The 23049-nt window shown below is 34.7% G+C and overlaps 1 protein-coding gene across 2 annotated transcripts in view; it reads left to right on the top strand.

Moving 5' to 3' along the window:
• Positions 1–476: 476 nt before the first annotated feature.
• LOC120626767 (autophagy-related protein 16-1) overlaps positions 477–23049 on the top strand; it is a 256792-nt gene continuing 234219 nt past the window's right edge. The window contains exons 1-9 of one of the 2 annotated variants that reach the window (XM_039894442.1): positions 477–780; positions 1030–1140; positions 2670–2835; positions 3821–3983; positions 6001–6089; positions 6800–6853; positions 9753–9909; positions 12000–12105; positions 14321–14466. In XM_039894442.1, the coding sequence (XP_039750376.1) occupies positions 687–780; positions 1030–1140; positions 2670–2835; positions 3821–3983; positions 6001–6089; positions 6800–6853; positions 9753–9909; positions 12000–12105; positions 14321–14466 (1086 nt within the window). In that variant the 5' untranslated portion in view covers positions 477–686. The remainder of the gene's footprint in view (positions 781–1029; positions 1141–2669; positions 2836–3820; positions 3984–6000; positions 6090–6799; positions 6854–9752; positions 9910–11999; positions 12106–14320; positions 14467–23049) is intronic. The other variant, XM_039894443.1, reaches the window with a different exon arrangement.

Genomic DNA, 23049 nt, shown 5'->3' with positions numbered 1-23049 from the left:
AATTACAAAGACAGTTAATAATATTTTAAATAAGATATTATATTTTAATTATTATTCTAGTGATAGGTCTGGCTCATTTTTGCGCAAAAGATCAGCCTAACTTTACTAATCCGTGGAGTAAATGCAGCGATAAATATCCGTTGATATTTTAATGTGTTATGTATGTTGTTTTTGATTTACTATGCTATTGTCGGTAAATGCTTTCATAAGAACAATGATTGTTCTTGTGTGCTCTCGGACAGCCTTTAATGAACATGCGCAACATTAAGTTTTCATCACGTTGTTTGTGTGTTTACCTGCGCAACTAGATAAGTACTTAAACGTCTGTGACATGAACTCAGAACAATACAATTAGGTCCTTTATCTGAGGAAATTTAAATCTGTCAGTGCCAATGTCAAACCGCAATATCAATTGTCAAACTAAACGTCAGAAATGATTGCTTTTGACAAACGTTTATTTACGAAAAATTCTGAAGATCGTTTAATTAATATTTAATAGTTTTTTTAAACAATTACATAGATCAGTTGGCTGTGCATTGTTCAATAAACTTTTTATAATACCACAAGTTATTTGGCGATTTCATACTTCTGATCTGGTAGAAATTGTCATGACATCTGTTTGTTTTGATACAAGAACTTTCGAAAAAATATTATAATTAATTCATGTTGTAATAGAAGAATTTACGATGGAAGGTGGAGATTGGAGAAATAACATAATAAGTGAACTACAGGCTCGAAATAAGCGAGAAACGAGCTCTTTCCAAGATATCATAGCTTTTCGTGAGTAACACAGCTTTTAGCTGATTATGTCTTTGTTTGCACTTATTGTCATTTTAATAGGTGTAATTTATTATGGTACCTAAAGAATAATTAGAGTTTATATTATCTCGGTTAATTACCTACGCCTACCACAGCGATAAGCAGCATTGTGATTGATAGAACTGTTTATTTTTGTCTCAATTATAAGATAACTTAGTTTTACAATTTAGAAGAGGTACGGTACTAATATATTTTTTTAATGTTTTTCAGAAAGTAGACTATTTGATAATGTTAGTACATTAAAAAATGAAAACCTGCAGCTGACTTTATTGAATGAAAGAATAAGATTCTCCAGTACAGAAAGTGTATTAAACAGTGGAGGTTGGTATTTCAGCTTTAAGAAAGAAAGTATATTTTATTGTAAACCAAACAACACACAACTTTATAGTCTTATTATTGGCAAACTCATAGTTAAATAACAATATATGATAAGGTAACCAATGCATTACAGGTACTGTACCTGGCAGATACTGTTGCCACCAATCATTGAATCATCTACTCTAGTGTTAATAGATTTGAGGTGTATGAATGCAATAATAAAAGATATATAACCAAACATCAAATTATAGTCAACTATTATAGCACATTTGTTTAGAAATTTATATCTATATATATATTTTCACCCATCAAATAATAAAAACTGCTTAAAAGCAACATTAAGAAAACTTTCAATAATCTTGAGTCATGTCTTTGGACCTCGTCTAAAATGTTAAAATATTGTTATTTTAAAGAAATATATATATTTATTTACCATTGTGCCTTATAATAAATAATTCATATAGAAAAACAAAATAAAACTACTTATAAATAAAGTCAGCATATGCGAAAGGACAGCTTATCAGTAATGTCTAGCAGAAGCCCCCAATATACATGAAAAGGGAAAACTTCAATCTCAGATATTTTTTATAAATCCAGTCTAAATCACCTATACTCCATGGGCCTTATATATAAATATGGCCTAACATATATATGACAGTGAAATTAAAAAAATGTTCCATTTTTATCCACAATATGGCAAAGTTTTTTCTTCCCTTGGTCGGGTTTCAAATAGAAAATCTATTCTGACACATTAAAGTGTTTACATTTTAATATATATAAATATACAACAAGTTTACAATGTTTAAATATATATAAATGTATATTAAAATGTTGTAAACTTGAAGTTGTTGTTGTGCAATCAAAAAGATGTTGGCATTACAAGATTGAAATAGATACAACAAGTTAGTTTGTAGACTTTTTAATTTCTGAGTTATTCCAACAAATTTATATTTTTTCACTATTCCTTTGTAATTAACTAAGTTATTATCATATCTAATCAGAATGCAGTTGTTACTACCCCTTCTCATACGTTGTTAGGTATGTTGTACAAGAGACTAACGGAATATAATGGAAAATGGGCAACAACCACCCTGTTGGGAGAGACTTTAGTCCAGCTGTTGACTATTATCGCCTATTGGCAGATATAGAATAAGATTCTGCATATGGGTATTGTTTTTTAATTTCATGTCATTTGTATTCAGGTGTGAGTAAACACATTGCCCAACGGTGCACACAGTAACTTTCTCTGATTTGTAACACTTGATGCATTCTCATTAGCTATATAAGCTGCTATTAGTTATTCTATATACATTGTGACACTTTAACATTGCAACATTTTAAATTAAATTCAGTGAGATTCAATGAGAATTGAATATCCTAACGATAATTTTGCGAATTCCGGATATTATAAGAACAGTGCATATTGACACACATCAGTTTGATATATAAAAATAGATTTTCAGCACCTAATTTAACTACAAATAAAAAATCATAAAGTAAGAGTAGACAAAAAAATTTAATTATTCTTGCAGGTGGTGCTTCTAATGAGAGAATACAAGCATTAGAACAAAAAATCCTATCGCAACAAGAAGAGCTAACTTCTCTACACAGAAGACGAGGTGAAAGTTCACAGCAAATTATTAACCTCAATGCAAGAGTGCACGATTTAGAAAAGAGTTTACAAGCTAAGGATTTAATGTAAGGTTTTTATATTTTGCATTTTGATACATAATATGAATTGAAAAGTATACCCTTTCTCAGAAAATTCATCGTTACTGTCATCAGCCTATTAAAGTCCCATTAAGCTGTGCTAATGAAAAAGGTGAATTTTTGTCATTTGCTAAACCTGAGTGTGAGACTTGTTCTGTATCAGCGAAAGGAGCTACCTACTTTTTTACTAGTATTTTTTGGAAACCGGAATCGGAACGACACTAATAAACGAGGTAGAGTTCTTTAACGTTACATAGATAGATATGAGCTCCTATTGCAGATGCAGGAAAAGTCCGAAACTAAGTTCTAGCAAAATTAAAAAGGTATGTTTTTTCATATCACATATGTGGGGCAGCACGGCTGCAGGGCTTTTTCAGTTTATCTTTTAATCCTTTCAATCTAAAATCCTCCACTCTGCATACATGTTTGTGTTATTTACTTGGAAAAATGGCTTAAAAGGAAAGGCCTGCAAAATACAAAGTCATTTACCGATCACGCGCTAAGGCAGCGCCCCAATAAAAAAAAAAAAATCAAATTAAAACTTTAGGTCTGACGCGGTAACTAAGCCCGTACCTCGTGATTCGCAGTCGAAGATCTAAACCAATATACGAACGAGGCCTTCGGTCAAAAATGTTGGTCAGTTTGTCAGTAAGACAAGTCAGACACTTTTTTTCCTAGATTTTGTACTGGACTGCACATTGTTTACATTACTGATCGAAGAACGAGGCAATTATTATATATAAGTAGTTAAATATTAAGATTATTTATTATCAACCACATGAAACAGCTGATACTGTTACAAAGCAATGTGGCAACAGTACTGCTATAAAGCGGCTCCTATAATTAATTACTCTTAAAGTCATTTCAATATTTACAACATAATAATAAGGACTCAACTAAATCGCAATATAGAAACTTAAGTACTGCATAGTAAGTAATTCAAAGTAAAATTAAAATGTTGGGTAATGTTTAGAATTTCAGAAAACACTGCGTTAATAGCATCATTACGAGCTGAAATACAGATGTATGAAACAAATATGACAGAATTACAAGGGTTGAATCAAGTTTTGAGGGATGAGCATCAGGCATTACAAATTGCATTTGCTGCCATTGAAGACAAATTGAGGAAAGCACAGGTATTAATTTGAGTTTGCTATTGTTGATACTTTACTACCCTCATGCCCGTTTTCACTAAATTTTCTTAATTAGGCAAATTATTCAGGAAGCACAATAACCATAAGCAGACATTAATAACTAATTACTTATTTACCTTATAATATTGACCCATTTAAGTTATTAGTCAAACAAATAATCAATAGTGGAAATAAAGGTAATATGTATATGATAATTGCAATATATTTGTAATCAAACTACGGATTTCCACCGTATACCAACAGTAAAAATGTGCGGGATGCAGGATTATTTTACTCCTTATTGAAATACTTACTTAATTTCATCTCATGCGCGTTTAATAAACAATTCAGTCATAAACGATTAAAACGAAGACTTTGCATTTAGTGATTCTTTTATTATGTTCTAATTAGTAAAGTTAGAGTTTCCAGACAAATCTTGCAATATATTACCAGTTAAATGATTATTTCCTGTTAAATAAGTCCACGCAAGGTCATTTATAATTTAAAGCAATAATATGTTAATGCACACGAATCTGGTTAAAATGACCTTTGCTTAAAAGATATTCGTTGCTTATTATATTTTTATTACTGAATTTTGTTTAACCAATTGCTATTTCAAAGATATAAAGAGATAAAACTCAAGGTTTGTCTTCAGAAAAGAGATGAACGAATGCCCTTGATAATGATGAAAATATTTTATTCATAACTACATAGTGTCAACGTGCATTTGTTTACGCAGAGTGAAATATTTTTGGCATTGTTTAATGTTATCTGTGCAAACATACGAAAAAAAAACTGTTGGTATAGAAGCACGGGTGTATCTAAGCATGTTAAAATTGTAGTCGTTCTAACAACACATCGTTACCCAAGGAAACATTGGCATATAATGTACATGACGCTCTTGGATATACGCAGAGCGCACTTATACCGAACGTACACATCACTGGAAACAAACTATTCCACTGGATCTTCAAATTTTTATTGCATTATTCAACCGTGGCAAAATGCCAAAGCCATTCGCGGTCTTCAAAATCATACCTAGGATGATTTTTATCTTACAGAGTTTTCACATTAAGCCTTAGTAGTTTTATAATACGGACAGTGTGTTTGCTTAGAGAGTTTTAAGTTTTTTTTTTTAAAGTTAGGTGGTGCATGTATACATATTCCCGTAAAAACATATCATCATCATCTTCATAACAGCCCATTACCGGCCCACTACAGGGCACGGGTCTCCTCCCACAATGAAAAGGGGTTAAGACCGTAGGCCACCACGCTTTCCCAGTGCGGATTGGTGGTCTTCACACAACTTTGGGAACATCATGGAGAGCTTTCAGATATGCAGGTTTCCTCACGATGTTTTCCTTCACCGTTGAAGCAAGCGATATTTTAATTGCTTAAAATTTTTAACTCGCCCTCCCCGAAAGTGAAGTCGAAGTTCTACCCACTGGGCTATCATCGCTTCTAAGTCTTATATTGCATTACTTGAATAAATATATATAATATATATATATATACATAACAATGCTTGTAACTAAATAAATTAATAATTATCCTCAAAACTTACTTAGGATGCTAAGGCGGCCTCATCACTGGTAGCGATCTCTTAACTGGAAATATTACAGTAGTTAAAACATCATTGATGAAATGTAGTGAAATCTTTTCATAAACAACATTCTTATTTACAATATCATATTATTTCAGTAATTATACTTTTTTGCTGAAATCAAAACTGTAACACCCTGTACACTTTATGCTCCATGTGATGACCGTTATATATAAAAGTTTACGGGTATATCTCCTATGATATTACATACGCAGCTCAGTTGAAAATTTCTCGTCCAACTGATTGCATTGTAGCGCTATTTTTATTTACAGCCAAAGTCAATAAATTCGTGTGCCATAAAAGATAGTTTTTTTCACTATGAATAAACAAAAGAAGGTTATGATTTATTAAAAAACTGTTTATTTATCTTTGGCGATGAAAAGACGAACGAAAACAAACTTTATTATTTAATTACAGGATGAAAATCGGTCCCTCGTTGAAAGACTTATTAAGTACAAAGCAAAAGATGCGGACAAAATGAACGAAGAAAATGAACACTTTCTCAAGTAAGCTTAAATTATTGTGTTTATTTTTTAATTCGATTGAGCGGATTCCGCATATTAAAAAAAAAAACTACAAAAGCTTCCATAATTGTGTTGTGATTTTTTTTTGCATGAAACAACTTTTTCATAATAAGCAATATTAAACAGATAATAGTGTTTTACTATTTGAATCAGGAATCTGTGATGGCCCTTCCTTAAAGTTGTTTTCTTTGATTTGGGGTTAAGGTGGTTTGAATAACTATTTTAACTGAATGTTTGGTTATGTACTAGCAAAAGTTTTAGGAATTAGTAGAAAAGCACAGTTTTTAATCTCCATAGTTATATTCATTAAATGTAGTTTTTCTTTAGACAAAGACAAAAATCTATACCTTTATAATATAGATCAACTTCACTGCACTGTAGAAGTGTTTAATCTAGAATTCATAGTTAATTATGTATTACCCTTTTAAGTATAGATTGTAGAATATGTTAAATCTATAATTACAGGAGTTCGAACAGGTAATGATTAACTAATTTATTTTTTATCACTGTACCTGTTAAATAGCACTGTTTAACCGAAATAATATTTTAATTTGTGTTTACAAATTTGGTTTTTAGTAATTTGGGTGTTTAGATATAATGTTTAGATGGGCTGTGCAATAATACGCAGTTTTAGAGGCTTGCATAAATGTGTATGAATTTGTTTGCATCTTTTTGTTTAATTTGTTCAACAGGTCAGGCAACCCTTCTGCGTTTTTCATCAACACCTTTGGTAGAGTTAGTTTCGGGTGAGTTTGACATAATGTGAATGAGGTCTTGGTGGTATGAAGGCATTGTGGCGTAAAAAAGGACATTTACTTCTTCATTACAATGGCCCATATATGTCTTAACTGCACTCTGAAACTGACTCATGTTTTTTTTTATTTAATTTTTCCCACTTATCATTGTGATATGACGGATAATTCATTATCATTTATCTTTCATACTTATATCTGATTTTGTAATACTTTTATACTATATTTAAAATTTCGTCTTCGTGTTGTTTGCATTTTACATATTGTATCTACTGTACCATTTACTTACAATTTCAAATTTGTTTTCTTGATAATTAGATTGTATTCTGGCTGAACGAATTAATTTTATCATTGCATTTGAATTTTGGACTTTAACATAACAATTGGATTGTATTAAATAGTAAAATGAATTGGAACAAAAAGTAGCCTAAGTTTTTTTTTGTTAATGTTTCGTATATACATAAATATGAAATGATAGTTGTTTGGTCGCACATACATTTTTATTAAAAAATGACATCTTGTGATAGTTTTATAAGATTAATAATCACGAATGGAAAGAAGACATTTTTATTAAATGTAGTATTGATTGTATATAATGGTAAATAATGTTTTGTTTGCACTCAAACTCGAAATATACAAATGTCTTTATTATACAAGGTCTACAGAATGGGGGTACGCCTAAGAAGTGTTTCTTAAACTACTATACGTTATTTAAATTTATAACTCTATAAATTTAAATAACGTATATTTAATTTTTCGTATAAAAGTAACTTAAAAAATGCATTGACTTGACATCACATTTACACGTGTATGTGTGTGTCAATTATTTTTTTAATATTATCTTTTGTTGTCTTGCATTTGCAGTCATTCGACATTACATGTTAAAAACCGGTAATGATCTGTTGTACACAAATCTCTAAATTTAACTAAATTGGCAGCTCTAAAAGTAGTATCCTTCTTACTTTCAGTAGAAATAGAGCTTTATGTGACACAGCTCGCCGAAAGATCCTTGTTGCTGGTTTAATTACAGGCCAAGTGGCCTAACACCTGCGCCTCAGTTTTATTGACTTAGGGTGGCACTTAGAAGGAAGTGTTGCTTGCACGCTCTGCGAAGTGTTGCCCTGTTTATAGGCGATGTTATAATGGATAATTAAGACCACCTGGCTAGTCCGTCAATTATATAAATAAAATTCAAAATTCATTTATTTCAAGAAGCACTTTTGAAACTTCAAGTCTGTCTGTTTGTAGTGACTCTACCACCGGTTCGGAAGGCAGATTCTACCGAGAAGAAGCCTTCAAGAAACTGAGCAGTTGTTCTTTTCCAACATCAACAATTTACATTTTACATTTTAACATTCATTTTTCTATCTTGTGAGAGATGAAGGCGGAGCCGGATGCTTCCAAGCAACCTAGTCATTAAGAAATTCATAAATTTTATAGTAACCTCGCTGTAATAAATGTGTTTTAACATATTCTTTAAACTTATGCATTGGTAGGTCCAAAATTAACTTAGGAATCATATTATAAAAGCGTATACTCAATCCCACAAATAGCTTCTGTACCTTTCGCAGACGATATGCAGATGGCACTAATTTATGACCATTTGTTGTAAGTGGACTGTTTAAATAAAGAAAACATCGTACCTTCATGAGAAGGATAGCACTATTTTTAGACAGCTAATTTAGTTTAGTTTACAGATTTGAGAACAGCAGCGTCGTAACCAAAGTTTTATTTGTCGCCGCATAATTTTTATGTAAACTTGATACAGGTTTTTTTTCTAAAAATATTGATGAAAAGGTTGTTAAAAAAAAGTTATTCATCATTAATACTGAAATACACCATCAGCATACCCCTTTTTTAACTAGACTTGTATAGGGTGGTTGACTTAAAATACACAGATAATAAAAAATAGAGTTACGTAACCATTGTTTTCTTAACAATATTTATCTTTATAATTCTAGTCAACTACCCAACTAACATAAATAACAAAACTCAGTTCCATTGATTTTTGGTTGGGTTTAACAAACAATGATTTTAAAGCGATTTTGTAAATATTTTTAATTTGTAACATATGTATGAATATTGATTTTGTATTTGCATGGTCAACTCCAAATTGCATGGTCTTTTTGCATGTGCATTTTGCACATTTTAACTCTTAAGATTGTCGAATGAAGAAAGGTGAGCTAATACCTAATTGGTTTTGACTTTTTAGTATCAGTAATCGGAATAGGTAGTGAAAATTTTTGGAACTACATGTCGTTGGTTGCGATATACACATATATTTTGAACTTAGAGGTATCAAATACTATTGAAACATATTCTATAGATAAACAAATCTAAAATACCTGCATTTATTTATGTCATTAATGTAGTTAAGCAATAATTTGCGTTTATTCTAGACTTTAAACTTCGGGCATTTTGTTAGTTGATCCCAAATTGCACTACCTATTCCGATCACTGATTATTATATAAGACGGTACTGCGTCGAGACCTAGAAAACAATGAATTAAAGGTTACGGTGTATTATTGATTAAATGAAATTTTCCGTCAATAGCTGGAGATTTGGACTCTTGGTGGCCTTCGCAGACTTTATCGACTCAACATCAACTCTACTGAAATGAAAGCATCGAAATGTGAGCTTTATTATTTGTGCCATAAAGACATCTTTTCAACACGTTATTGTTAATGACGACGGAAAGTCGACCAATCTTTGGCCAATAAAAATACACGTTAGGTACTAGAGATAAAGCTATGTTCCGATGTTTTAATTTGAGTTGAGTCGGTGTTGAGCGCGAAGGCCTTAATGCTTGTACATGCAGCTTGTGCGGAAAGGTCGAAACAATAATGAAACGTTTTCTGTTCAAAATTAATGTATTCTATTTTTTTCTTGCAGAAAAAAGAGTGACAAAGTACGGAAGGAACTCGAAGAAGCTTGTAAGGAATCCGGTAGTAGAAGTAGTGCTGGTTCCGGTGGTAGTACAGACGAGAAGATAATAGACTCGTTGCCGTACTACGCGACCACCTTGCCTACAAAAGTGGCGTTGAGATTTGTGAGTACCCGTTGAATTATCACCCTCACACTTTTTGTCCTACTGCTGGCACAGGCGTCCTCTCTACAATGAGCGAGGGATTAAGATCTAGACATACCATGTTACTCGAATCAGGGTTTCCGGTCTGTAGACGTTATGCATTATCTTATGACGATTAATGTGTTAGTGTAAATAAATAATAAATAATATTTAATGCAATCCCAAAATCAATAGCCGTATTACTGTATCAAAAATTTAAGAATAATTTGAAAAAGTGGCTTTTGAGCAATGTATTTTATTCGATTGATGAATTTCTGCAATTTAAGCCTTAGAAGTAGATTGTTTATATATAATTGACCAAATTTTGTATGTAGGGGTTGCCAGGATAAGTTGCGGAATTTTTATTTTGTTAAGAACATTTTATCACATATTCATACAAATAAATACATTTCATTTCATTTCAATGTCCAACTGCTGGCACAGGCCTCCTGTCTACAATGGGTAAGGGATTAGGAGCTAGACACACCATGCTATTCGAATGAGGGTTCCCGGCCTGTAGCAGTTATTTATTATCATAGGACTATTAATATCCCACTGCTGGCACAGACCTCCTGTCTACAACGGACACATTATGCTACTAGGATGAGGTTTTCGGTCTGTTATTCATTATCCTCTGATATTAAATGTTCCACTGCTGGTATAGACCTCCTCTCTCAAAAGAGTGAGGGTTTGTAGCAGTTATTTACTAAAACTGGGACAATTAATGACCCATTGCTCGCACGGCTTCATCTCTCAAAGGAGTGAGAGATTAAGAGCTTTGGATAGAAGCAGGCGTTACTTTGCGGATATCCATGATATATTATCAAAATTAAGCTTAATTTGCTATACTCCGCGAAAAGCAGGAGAATCTGTGTGGTGTAATTTATAATTTCTTCAATCCTTATACCCCATACCAAACAGATCTTCGGCAATATACCCTCTACGCACGTTTCGCTCCGAAACCGGAGCATCATCAGGAGATGTTGACTTTACAATGAATAATTGTTAAGAATTGTGAATTGTGTTTTTGATAATTAAGAGCTTTATTATTATGCCACACTGCCCCGATGCGGGTTGGTGGTCTGTACAGATTATTCATCATCTTCGAACTACTAATGTCCTACTGCTCTTCTCTCTCAAAGAAGTCAGCGAAAAATTAAGAGCTCAACGAACCCCGCGGCCCCGTTGCGGTTTGGTGGTCTGTAAAGATTATTCATCATCCTCGTACTACTAATGTCCTACTGCTGGCACAGCTCTTCTCTCTCAAAGAAGTCAGGTTTTATATTATAGTAATAATTGACGAAGCAAGTAAGATGGTCCACCTGATGCTAAGTCGAAACACATCACCTATAAACAGAGCAACACTTCGCAGGGCGTGCAAGGAACTCGTGTAGGCCGACAAATAAACCAGTGCCATCTCTTAGAATAGCCATGAACTACTACGGACTACGATTGAACCGCGTCGCATTTTAATCATTAAGAATGTATCCCTGTTTGATCGGTATTACGAAAATTGCTACTCTCAGAGTGCTTGTTGTATTCAGTTAAATTATTTAACTGTCATATTGGAAATTCAAGGCACTTGAGTCATGAAGAAACTCAATTATTGCATGCAGTGCATTGTATCCATAAACAGTTTTTAAGCCCCGCGCAAGTCTGACTACACACCCGCGGAGTGATGCTAACTCACAAACTTTTCCCATTTTCCCCATTTTATGGTTAATGTTTAGAACTTCAGAGGTGAAATATTTACTGCTAACTGCTAAATGGAATAAAGTGGCTAACCGCCTCTTCGAGAAACACTGCTAAAGTAGAGTGACTATTGGTGCTTCGAAATTTGTCGATACACGGCTTTTTTATGTTCTTAGTTCTGTGATACAAGGTTATGCGCTCGTTTGGTGCTATTTTTAAGTTTTAGCACCAAAAGTCGGTGCCCTTAATTGCGTCCAATGACCCAGTTACTGACCGGATTTCACATTTAATATTACAGACCACTATTATTAGTGGTCTGTAAAGCTATTGTTGATCGAAGATTATTACTCACTGATCATAAAACTTTTTTTTATGCTTAGGATGCCCACGACGGTGAAGTCAATGCCGTCAAATGGAGTCCAACAGACCACTTAGTAGCAACAGGGGGCGCTGATAGAAAAGTCAAACTATGGAATGTCTCTAAAAGTAAGTAATGTTATTATATGTCATCATTATGTAAAAAAATACACACTTAAAATAATAGGCGATGAATCTCATTTGTTGCGGGGAAAAAATCCAATCAGAAAATCCAACGAAATATGAACTCCAGATAGATAGAATAAATTTATTGCGACAATATACATAGACACAATACAACAAACAAAGTCACTGAGTACATAAGAGCATTAGACTAGACTAGAGTGGATACTGGATAGTACGTAAAATAAATTCAAATTCAAAATTGTTTTATTCATGTAGACCTTACCCAAAAAACTTATGAAGCGTTCATACATTTAACATGTTAACACTAATGTTAGTGATGGTAATAACTGCATTCGTTAACTTAAAAGTAAAGCTAGGAGGGTTCGAAACGTGCCCTGGTCTAAGAAGAGTCCACAACAAACTTGTTTTTTTTTGTTATCACTATCTCCCAGTCGAGTTAATGTTTAGCTATGAAGTTAGAGCAATTCATACCCAAGCTTTTTAATCATACATGTAATCCTTAGTATTAGTAGAATAAATATAAAGGTAGAATAAACATTCCTATATAACTACTATATTTTACGGCATAGTAATTTTATTTTAATTTTTTAAATTAAAATAAAATTACTGTGCCATTACAATATGACCTGGTAGTGATGCAATCTAAGATAATAGCGGGATAGTGGTATGGCAGATAAAATATAAACCCAATACCGCCATTTAGCGGCATCGTTTCTAAATCGCTGCACCTAAAGTGGGGGGGGGGGGTTCCCTTTGTCGGTGGGGTAGTAACTATCCACAGCCAAAGCCTTACACCAGACCAATATTCAGAAATTATAAGTTCTCAAATTAGCTCTGTGTGATAGGTATATGCAGTGGCGTTGCACTGCCTTGCCTTACTCAAAAACCCTGTGCACTCCACTGGGGATATACCTATATAAGATTTCTTGTTGCGTTGGGAGTGCGCTACGGGATCTTAAGTTAGCTGTTTCTTCTTAAGTTAGAGCGTGTGCTTAGGAAATTTCTCAGTCAGGGTCTGGAACTTGATACAATAGTTGTTCGCAAGCTTCGCAAAAGTTACAGTGATTCAAGCGAAACGTGAACATGCATATTATAGAAGAGAAAAGCAAACAAATTCGGAGATTTGTAATTTGATATCGTAAAAAACATATTTTTGTGCACTTACATTGCATACGCTGGTCCAGCTTTATAAAATGGATTGAATTAATGTATTACGCTACAGAGTTGTATTATTAGCTTAGTATTTACAATGCACCCGTGCGAAGCCAAGGCGGGTCGCTAGTAAAATATATATCAATAGTTAAAACCTGCCGAGTTTGGCGCAACTATACTGGCCTGGCCTAAATTCCATAGTCTGTCGGGTATATTATGATCTTACATAAATAATTTATGTCGCTGTATCGATTCACTGCTGTATGACTTGATTCGGATTCGCACATTGCATATCCAAGCAGATACGAATTGGTACAAGTATATTATTCATATACCGATGCATTTCTCATCTATAATAAACTCTTTTCACGGTGTTTGTGTTCGCAATCCTTTGAAAGGGCTTCACCAACGTGGTACAAACTTTTTTATTTATATTTGTTAGGTATGAGAATATATCATCAAGTAAAATTTATACTGGTACGTGATAAGGGTGTGCCAGAATTCTATAGACTATAGTCTAATAGACTATAGTCCATATGCTATACCTGACTATAATCTATCTCTGTGCTTAAAATCACCTAGATTCGTTCGGCTGTTCTAGCATGATTTAATAAAAAACATCCATCTTTACTTACACATTTAAAATATTAGTAGATTAGGGTCCAAAATAAACTAAATAGTAAATATTTTTTTATACCACTCGCTCTACAATGCCTTATTACATAGCCTAGTATTGAAAGCTCAAGTACCCTATCAAGGTAAGGTCAAGTACGTAAATATATCCTGTATTTACGTACTTGACCTTGATAGGGTTAGCGGGTAAGTAATGTACTGGAGTTTCTAGAAACTATTATGATATGTATAAAATATGTTTATTCTAATATCGCTATCTCACTCTAACGTATGATGGCGTCCCTGTCATTCACCAGAGCTTGAAAACCGGTAATCATAAGGAATAGATTGTAAAGGAAGCCGTGATCTGTAATAGGCTAGCAATGGTTTGAAAATTATTATGTTGATTAATTAATTATATGCTTTTTTATAGTTGGCGTAATAGAATGCAAAGGGACGCTCGTCGGTTCGAACGCGGGTGTGATGTCAGTGGACTTCGACGCTACCGGAGCATACATTGTGGGAGCTTCCAATGACTTCGCGAGTCGTGTGTGGACGGTCAGCGACCAGAGATTAAGGGTAAGTCGATTTGTATCTTCGTAAATTTGGATTTGCACCTCACGCCGTAGAAATAAATTCTACCCTCATAATATGGATGCCTGGTATTCTTCTACTGTTCGAAATACCAGATCATTTCTACCGCGCACTTGCACATTGTGGAACAATCTCCCATCTGATGTGTTTCCTCAAAAATACAATCTAGGGTTATTCAAGGGGCGGATAAACATATTCCTTAAAAGCCGGCAAACGCATCGGTGGCTCCTCTGGTGCTGCAGATGTTTATGGGCGGCGGTGATCACTTATCATCAGGTGACCCACTTACTCGTTTGCCCGCTATTAATAGTAAAAAAAAAAAAAATAATGAACAAAACATTTCGGTAAAAACTTAATAAAGTTAGTCGCTGTCCTTGTCGACAGGCAAGTGTAGGAAAAGTAAAGCACTACCATATTTTATTTACAATCTGTGGATTAAAAAATAGATTGAGTATTATTGAGGACTTAAATTGATCATTGCAACTATTTAAAAAAGGAATCATTCCGGCTCCAGAAAAAATGTTTATTCCACGTTGCTTTTTTTAATAGTAATAATAAACTGACCAATCATATGGCCCACAGTGGTATACTTTCATCTATAAACATGCATACAAAATCAAAACGGGCATACCGCCCTGTGTCCATCAACCTGAGGCTTAGGTGTTAAAACTTTAAAAACCTCATCATGTCAATCCATTACCAAGTCTCCTCCCACATAAGAAGGGTTAAAGCTGCTGTCCACCACGCTGGCCCAATGCGGATTGTGGACTACACACACCGTTGAGAACATTATGGATAACTCTATGGCATGCTGGTTTCCTCACGATGTTTTCCTTGACCGTTGAAGCAAATGATATTTAAATTGCTTAAAACTTTACTTAGAAAAGTTAGACGTGCGTGCTGGGATACGAACTCGGCTCCCCGAAAGCGAGACCTAAGTTCTAACCTCAGGGCTATCACCGCTCCTGTTAAGTCTCATGTGCCTGTGATTACACCGCAACAAAACCCCTCGCACCAGATCTCAGCAATGCCGTTTGGCGACAGAAATAAGCATGGCGTTAGTACTTCCCTGGACCCTGGACTACTAAAATTCGTACGTTAATTAAAAACACCTATCTGCGACTGTGATTTATAGCGTAACAAACATTCCCGCGGTAAAAAACTAATAAGACTTTACCATAATTCGGTAAAAACGTGTTCCGTGGTTGAAATGTTAAATTGCTTTTATAATTTGTATTCCACATCCTCTATAATCAACAAACATAATTATTCAATTGTGTTTTAGGTATCTAAAAAATAGCAATACAGCTAACTCTGGTCAAGTAACAGTATTTCTCAGAAGTGAGATTAATAAAGAAAAGGTTTTTTTTTTATTAAAAGGAATATTTTATTTTATCGATGACTAAGCTGCTTGACTGCTTTCTTACCTGAGCTCCAAGTTTTCTATTACAATAATTATTGTAAGTCAGTGTTTGGTCAATGACAAAAAGTGCAAATGAAATAAAAATTATTTAAATTAGACACTAATACTAGGTAAGCCTGTATCGTGGGCCTATTCAAGTTCCGTAAACTGCTAGCTGCAAGCTGTTACCGTAAGTATTTAACAATTCATAGTTTAACAAAAAATCTTACCCTCATAACAAGTTGCAAACAAACCTCTTTGACTATTGTTGCTGTGCAAATAATAAAAGATTTATCTTATTAAGTACTTTATGTCTTTGATTGACCACTAAGACACAATAGCAATAAATAAATAAATAAATAAATAAATAAATATTCTACGACAATACACACATCGCCATCTAGCCCCAAAGTAAGCGTAGCTTGTGTTATGGATACTGAGATAGCTGTTGAATATTTTTTATGAATATTATACACATAAATACTTATAATATACAGATAAACACCCAGACACTGAAAATAATTCATGTTCATCACACAAACATTTTCCATGACCCACGACCTTGCCCACTGCGCCACTCGGCCGTCTAAATAGTGTACAGTCGGCAATAGTGGATTTGGGCCCCTGAACTAGTGCAAGTGGTGCTCTGAGGAAAAGTAGTCGTCATCATCATCATATCAACCCTTTATCAGCCCACTACAAGGCACGGGTCTCCTCCCACAATGAGAAGGGTATAGGCCGCAATCCACCACGCTGGCCCAGTGCGAATTGGTGGACTCCACATGCCTGTGAGAACATTGTGCAGACCTCACAGATGTTTTCCTTCACCGCTGAAGCAAATGCTATTTCAATTTCTTGAAATGCGCATAACTTAGAAAAGTTAGAGGTGGGTGCTGGTAATTTAACTCGCTCAAATATTGGTTTCTACGCGACATCGTACATTTTTTTGTTTTTTTATTGCAATTCTGTGACACTTGCATTCTTATAGAGATACACGCACTAGCGTTTTAAATTCGCGCGGTAAAGAAATATATTGTTTGATTCTAAATTCACTCTGTGAAATTCGCATCGGGACAAATACGTGTCTCCAGACCGAGAACTCCCTAAAAACTGACAACAATCATAAGGAATTTGTACGTAGTGCGTGGTTGGTTAAATTTCTAAAATTTAAAGACAAATCGCCAGAATAGCAAGGTGCGGATGAATAAATTCCTTCAAAAGCCGGCAAGGCAGGTGGCTTTTCTGGTGTTGCAGATGTTCATGGGCGGCGATGATCCCTTAACATCAGGTGACCCACTTGCTCGTTTGCCATGCTAAAAAAAAAAGTCTCGGGGATCTTATTATTCGCAGTGCAAGCTCGCTCTTAATCATTTGACAGTTCAGTTTTGTCAGTATGGACGTTACTAACCGCTATCTAACCCAAGACCTTTTAGTAATTGCCAAAATAGTGCCCTGCCAACGGAGAGTTTTGTCTGGTCTGTTTGTCTGGGAGGCTTTGGCCGTGGCTAGTTACCACCCTACTGACAAAGACGTGCCGCTAAGCGATTTAGTGTGCCGGTGCGATGTTGCGTAGAAACCGATTAGGGGTATGGCTACCTAACTCCCTAACAGATTAGCTCGCTTCTATCTTAGACTGCAGCATCACTTACCACCAGGTTGCAGTCAATGGCTAACTTGTAGTTGAATAAAAAAAAAATGGAGCCTGAGCGATGCAACGACATAAACGCACAAACGGAGTTCGTTCAGATTATAACTATGATATAGATAGATAAATAAAATTGTAGTCACCTGCAGTACCTATAACAGTATTTTATTTTCAATAGGTGACGTTCTAACTGGATCGGGATGTAATATATAAACACAAAACATAGGGGAACCGGCGGCCTAACAATTCGCATTTCGCAAAATAATTGAATGCCGGCGGGTGCCACCTATTTAGATGATATCCATTCTCTTCCAATTGTTAGAAAATGTACATGTCTTTCATTTAGTTAAAACCCATTGTAACAATCACAAGCGATTGTAGTTCAATGCAACGCAAGAAAAAATACGCTATATAAAATCACATTAAAATTCGCATGGGGTATAAAAACTCATTACACCGTTCTGTAGCCGGGGTGCCACGACTCTTGGAAGTCGATTGTGATTTATTTTCAAAAAAAAAAGAAACGTATCATTGCATTCATTGTTGCCGGTCAACGGTAACAATAGGTCAATTATAATCCGTCAGTTGGGATAATATTGTCGAGTACGGGAGGCGGGGTCACGAACACGATCCCTATTAGTGGATTGTTAGCGCGTCCGCTCGTCGGCTTCGTGATCTCACTCATCACTTCCGACGTCCCGCGAATACTAAAACCTCGTTTCATTGTATATTATTGTTATTCGTACATTTATTGTGTATAGCGATTTATTACTCACGAATCACCGCTGAACCGCTACGCGATCTTAATTTAGGTAGGAATGCAACACTTCTCGTTTTGAAGCTGTTTTGCAATCTTAATCATGTCTCAGTATTAAGTTATTAAGTTTTGCCAATGAGAACTACCTGTCATGTCATGTCATTGATGTTAAGTTTGTTAAGGTGAATTGTTTAATTATTAGATAACCTAACTGAGGAATAAAATTGAATGATTTTCTATGCGAAAACTGTTGAAGGTCTTAGATCACTTATCAATTTAACACCGTACCAAGCCGGTTCAACTTCAACCGTCGATTAACCGTCAACAACTCGTCTACTAGAGCCGTTAATGTGGTGACAACGCGTCGACAATCAGTCTACAGTTCAGCATTGACTATCTATCCTACCACATCGGCGCACGGACACGGTGACGACGAGTTGTCCACGGCCGCTGCTCATCGAAATGTAGCATACCTAAAATACGAGCATGCTTATTGATTGCGTACTATCTTGGATTTGCGTTATAATAAAGTAGCGATGTTAGCCTTGTGATTGGGGCTTCGGCTTGTAACTAAACCAACTGGCTCCTAACAAGGATCTCTCCGTTAGGTTTTGTAATTTGTTAAATAATACTGGCACATGATCATCCAGAGGCTAAGACCCAACCTTGTTGTTTCATAATAACTCAAGACTTTTAGAGCGTCAGTAGCAACGAGTTCTCAAGACTAGATTTTCTTAAATGGCATAAAAATAGGATCTAGATAACCATTAGATCCCACTATCAACATCATGTCTCCATCTCCTCTTCATTCAATACATCATAGCATATTCAACTTCATCTCCCTACTCCAGGCATTCATATTTCCGTTAAACGGCATAGTGGATTCACTATGTATCACTCCTTCCTCTTAGAACAGGAAGAAGTATTTATGGTACCAATATCTCTTATTGAAATAATGGTAGTTGCGAGCCCCAACTCAAGCATCGCAACGGTGGACTCCTACCCGAGCTCGGACTAGAAACAAGTCGATTGTGAGTCCGGTAGCGAGTAGGGTAGATTCGTTACAGGCTCCGTTTCGTGCGAACCGATTTCGAGCTCTAACTTTACGGAGCTATGTGCGTTTTTAATTTAAGCAATCAACGGTGAAGGGAAACATCGTGAGGAAATCTGCATGGTTGAGAGTTCTTCACAACGTTCTCAAAGGCGTGATGAAGTTGAAGTCTGAACTTGGCCAGAGTGGGGGACAGCGGCCAAAGCCCTTCTCATTCTGAGACGTGACTTGTTGCTGTGGCCCGGTAATGCGTTGATAATGGTGAACAATAAAGTCGAATCCGTAATATGTCTCTACTGGTAATCGAGGTAAGACTGCCTTAAGTCTTATCTCGATTACCAGTCATTAGTTCTGGTTAGCTGAATTGCTGCTCAGCTACGGATCTGGTCTCTATCTGCCGGCCTAGATAAACAATGAGCTAACCTTGTAAACTCAACGCCTAAAAACCTTTGGAGGTCCACGTCGCGTACAACTCACAGTAAGGTGATTTAAGTAAAATCGTATTATTTAGTAATTGGTGAACAGATTTAAAATAACTAGCTTTTGCGGTTCAATTTTTGATTTGGTAAATTTTAACTGCGAAGGTTTAAAAAAATGCTTGCTGCTTATAGACAAATATGAAAGTAAATTACTTAAAAAATCAGAAACTTACATATAAATTTTCATCCCCTATCAATTCAATAAATTTTTAAAATATATGAAACACGTATTTCTTTATTTTTAATCGAAACCTAAAATCAGTTTTATGGAATTAACTTGAAAAATGAATTGACAAATAAGGGTTTTATACAAACTTTCACCCTCTTAGGGTCGGAATTTTCAAAAATCCTTTCTTAGCGGATGCCATGCCTACATTGTAATCACTATCTGTGTGCATAATTTCAGCCCTATCCGTCAAATGTCACCTTTGCCTTTTATATATATAGATAAATGTTGATAAATAAACTATTTCTAGCGCTTGTGTTGTGACTTTGTTTTATTTCAACCGAGTGTACATTTTTAACCACCTAACCCGTTTATCACTCGTTGGCAATGCGTCTTCCACTTAAAGTTACTTCTACTAAATTCAAGCTTAAATGATGTAAGAATTATCACAAGAATAAAAATGGGACATACACAAACCCTTTTAGATTATCAGAAACCATTCTTCCAATAACTAACATATGGAACTATAAAACTTATATTTCTTCAGGTAACTTTAATTTGTTTATAAATTGTATTAAAGTCAGTTTAACCTAAAAGTAAAGCTAATTGTGATTTATAACGCTGTAGCTTTCTAATCGGTTAAACAGAATCCCAATGCTTTCGAAACAATGAATATATTAATATTAAGTGCCTCTGAAAACCATCCGTCAATGTTGATAACAAATCAAACTATTCACTTTTGCAATATAAGTTGACTGATAGTCCTGTCCGTGGAATTATAGAAAACTAACTTACCAGTTTTATTGCTGTTTAACAAATAAGGAACTGTCAGTCAAGTTCCAGATAGTTAATGATAACCCGATTTAACAATCATGATGGATGAATATCACGACACCCGTAGGGAGAGTACAGCAAAAAATAATTTGAATGCCACAAAAGTGTCGAAGCGAAAACATTGTGGCCAGTTTGTGTATCGGATTGCTAGTGACTGGTAAGTGATTAAAAATAAACGGTAAAGGTACGAAAAAACTACAGCGGTATGCTCGTACCTACTTAAAAACAAAATTGATCCCAGGTTGCAAAACAAATTCCGGCTTGCCTTTTAACGATTTTAAACACAGGTGTATTTTCACAGCACATCAACGATGCGTTGCCATGCACCGTTGACGCGCTATCTAGCTTAAAAATTAAAAGATACTGTAATAAGATATATAAGATTTTTGTAATCCTAATATTTTATGACTATTATTTATAAAATAAGATCAGATGTTTTGTACTTTAGCGCGAGGTCAATATTATGAAAAGTGTAAACTACACCAACTAAGATGCACACGGATCGTAAAAGTTCAACCAGTTCCCGGCTAAAGAAAAAGGAAACACCGTTTTACAAAACTACTACTATACTTTATGTAAAGTCAAACATCGTTCTGCTTCACTCAACAATTACCTACGTAATCATTTGTAGCATGCAATGGTACGATAGTTCATTCGAAGTAGTGTAAATTATGCCGATTTATCTGTTAATTGCTTGGATTTTTTTTTTTTTTTTACGGGAAGCCATTCTTAACAACTTATGACAATTTATGACATTAATTCTTTGAGTATATTATGAAAAGATCTCATAGTTTGATTTACATTTGGAGATATGCGAATGTTAAGTTCATGTTATATTGGCTGAATTTCTGTTATGCAATACAAGGGTTCGAGATTGACTATTTCTGTTTCTGCTCACGATTCCTTTTTAATGTATTCAAAGATTTAAAAGTAACATGGTCCTTACAGGAATGACTTTTGATTTACGGGCAAACGAGGTTTGTTTTCGCACTGGAGTCTGCGTGACTGCGATTGCTCTCAACGATTTCGATGCAAATAAGTACACAAATTGCACCACGAGCATCCGTTACCAGTATCGTGTAATCGCCATAATAATAAGCCAAAATAGATTACATATTCATGCGCTGAATTCAGTTCAATGATTATTTCGTATGATATATTTAAAATTTACGTGACTATACGACGATGAGAGTACCAATTATTATCATAATACAGCTACCAGCTTGTGACTCTTCCGGCTTGTTGATAAGTTTTTACATACATTGTAAACTTAAAGATAGCAATACACTCCCAGCAAATACCTCTCATCATTGCGGCGATAGATTGTAATCATGCACTACGAAAATACTAAAGTATTTTTCTGCATAATATGCATTAATTTGAAACCGCTAAAACTCTCATAAAAAGGTTGTCAAATATGCTGAAAGAAAACCACGTAGTTCTAAGGTTAAGGAAGAAAATTAATAAGAAGTCAAATACAAAATATATTGTTTATTTTTTTAGCTTTTAACTTTCTTTTTTTCGGAGAAACCTTTACTACACATTTATCCAAACAATAGAGCTATTTGGGAAGCAAAATGTTATGAGTACTTCATTTCCATTGTTTATAAATATATTATAAACAAGTTTAGGCCACGGAGTTCACATTGACCCCGAACGGGATGATAAAGATGGGAAGCCAAGAGACTAAACAGTGAAATTGTTTTGATGAATGCCCCGAGAAATATAACTAATACAATCCTTACTTATTCGCCAGTCCAAGTCATGTATTTTATACTTTGAAGTCAACATCATATTTCATTAGTTAAACTATGCCGAGCTTGAGATTTTATCGAATATAATCAGAGAAAGATATCATATCATGTCGTTTATCAAATAGAAGAACTCTGTAGACCTGTTTGTTTCAAGGACCTCTTTGAACAATGCAGCATGAATATTTCTAATAGAAGATTTATTATGTAGCATTATATTAAAATGTCTCAGAAATTGACTTCAACGAGAGAGCATGTAGTTGGTCTCTTTTTTTGTGTTTTGCTTTTTGTTATTTGAACTTGCGGCCAATACGTAACCCTTATATTTTATGAATATTTCATATACCTACTATTGTGAATGACTTTATCTCTCGTGGACAATGTTGCGTTCTTCGATTTTATTTTATGGTCGCCTCAAATTATTGCTTATATCTCAGAAGGATCGAGTTTATTGGAATAATTCAATGGACTGAGCTAAATAAT

Source organism: Pararge aegeria, chromosome 10 (genome assembly GCF_905163445.1).
Source record: "Pararge aegeria chromosome 10, ilParAegt1.1, whole genome shotgun sequence".
NCBI lineage: Eukaryota > Metazoa > Arthropoda > Insecta > Lepidoptera > Nymphalidae > Pararge > Pararge aegeria.
This window is presented reverse-complemented; position numbering and strand designations above follow the sequence as displayed.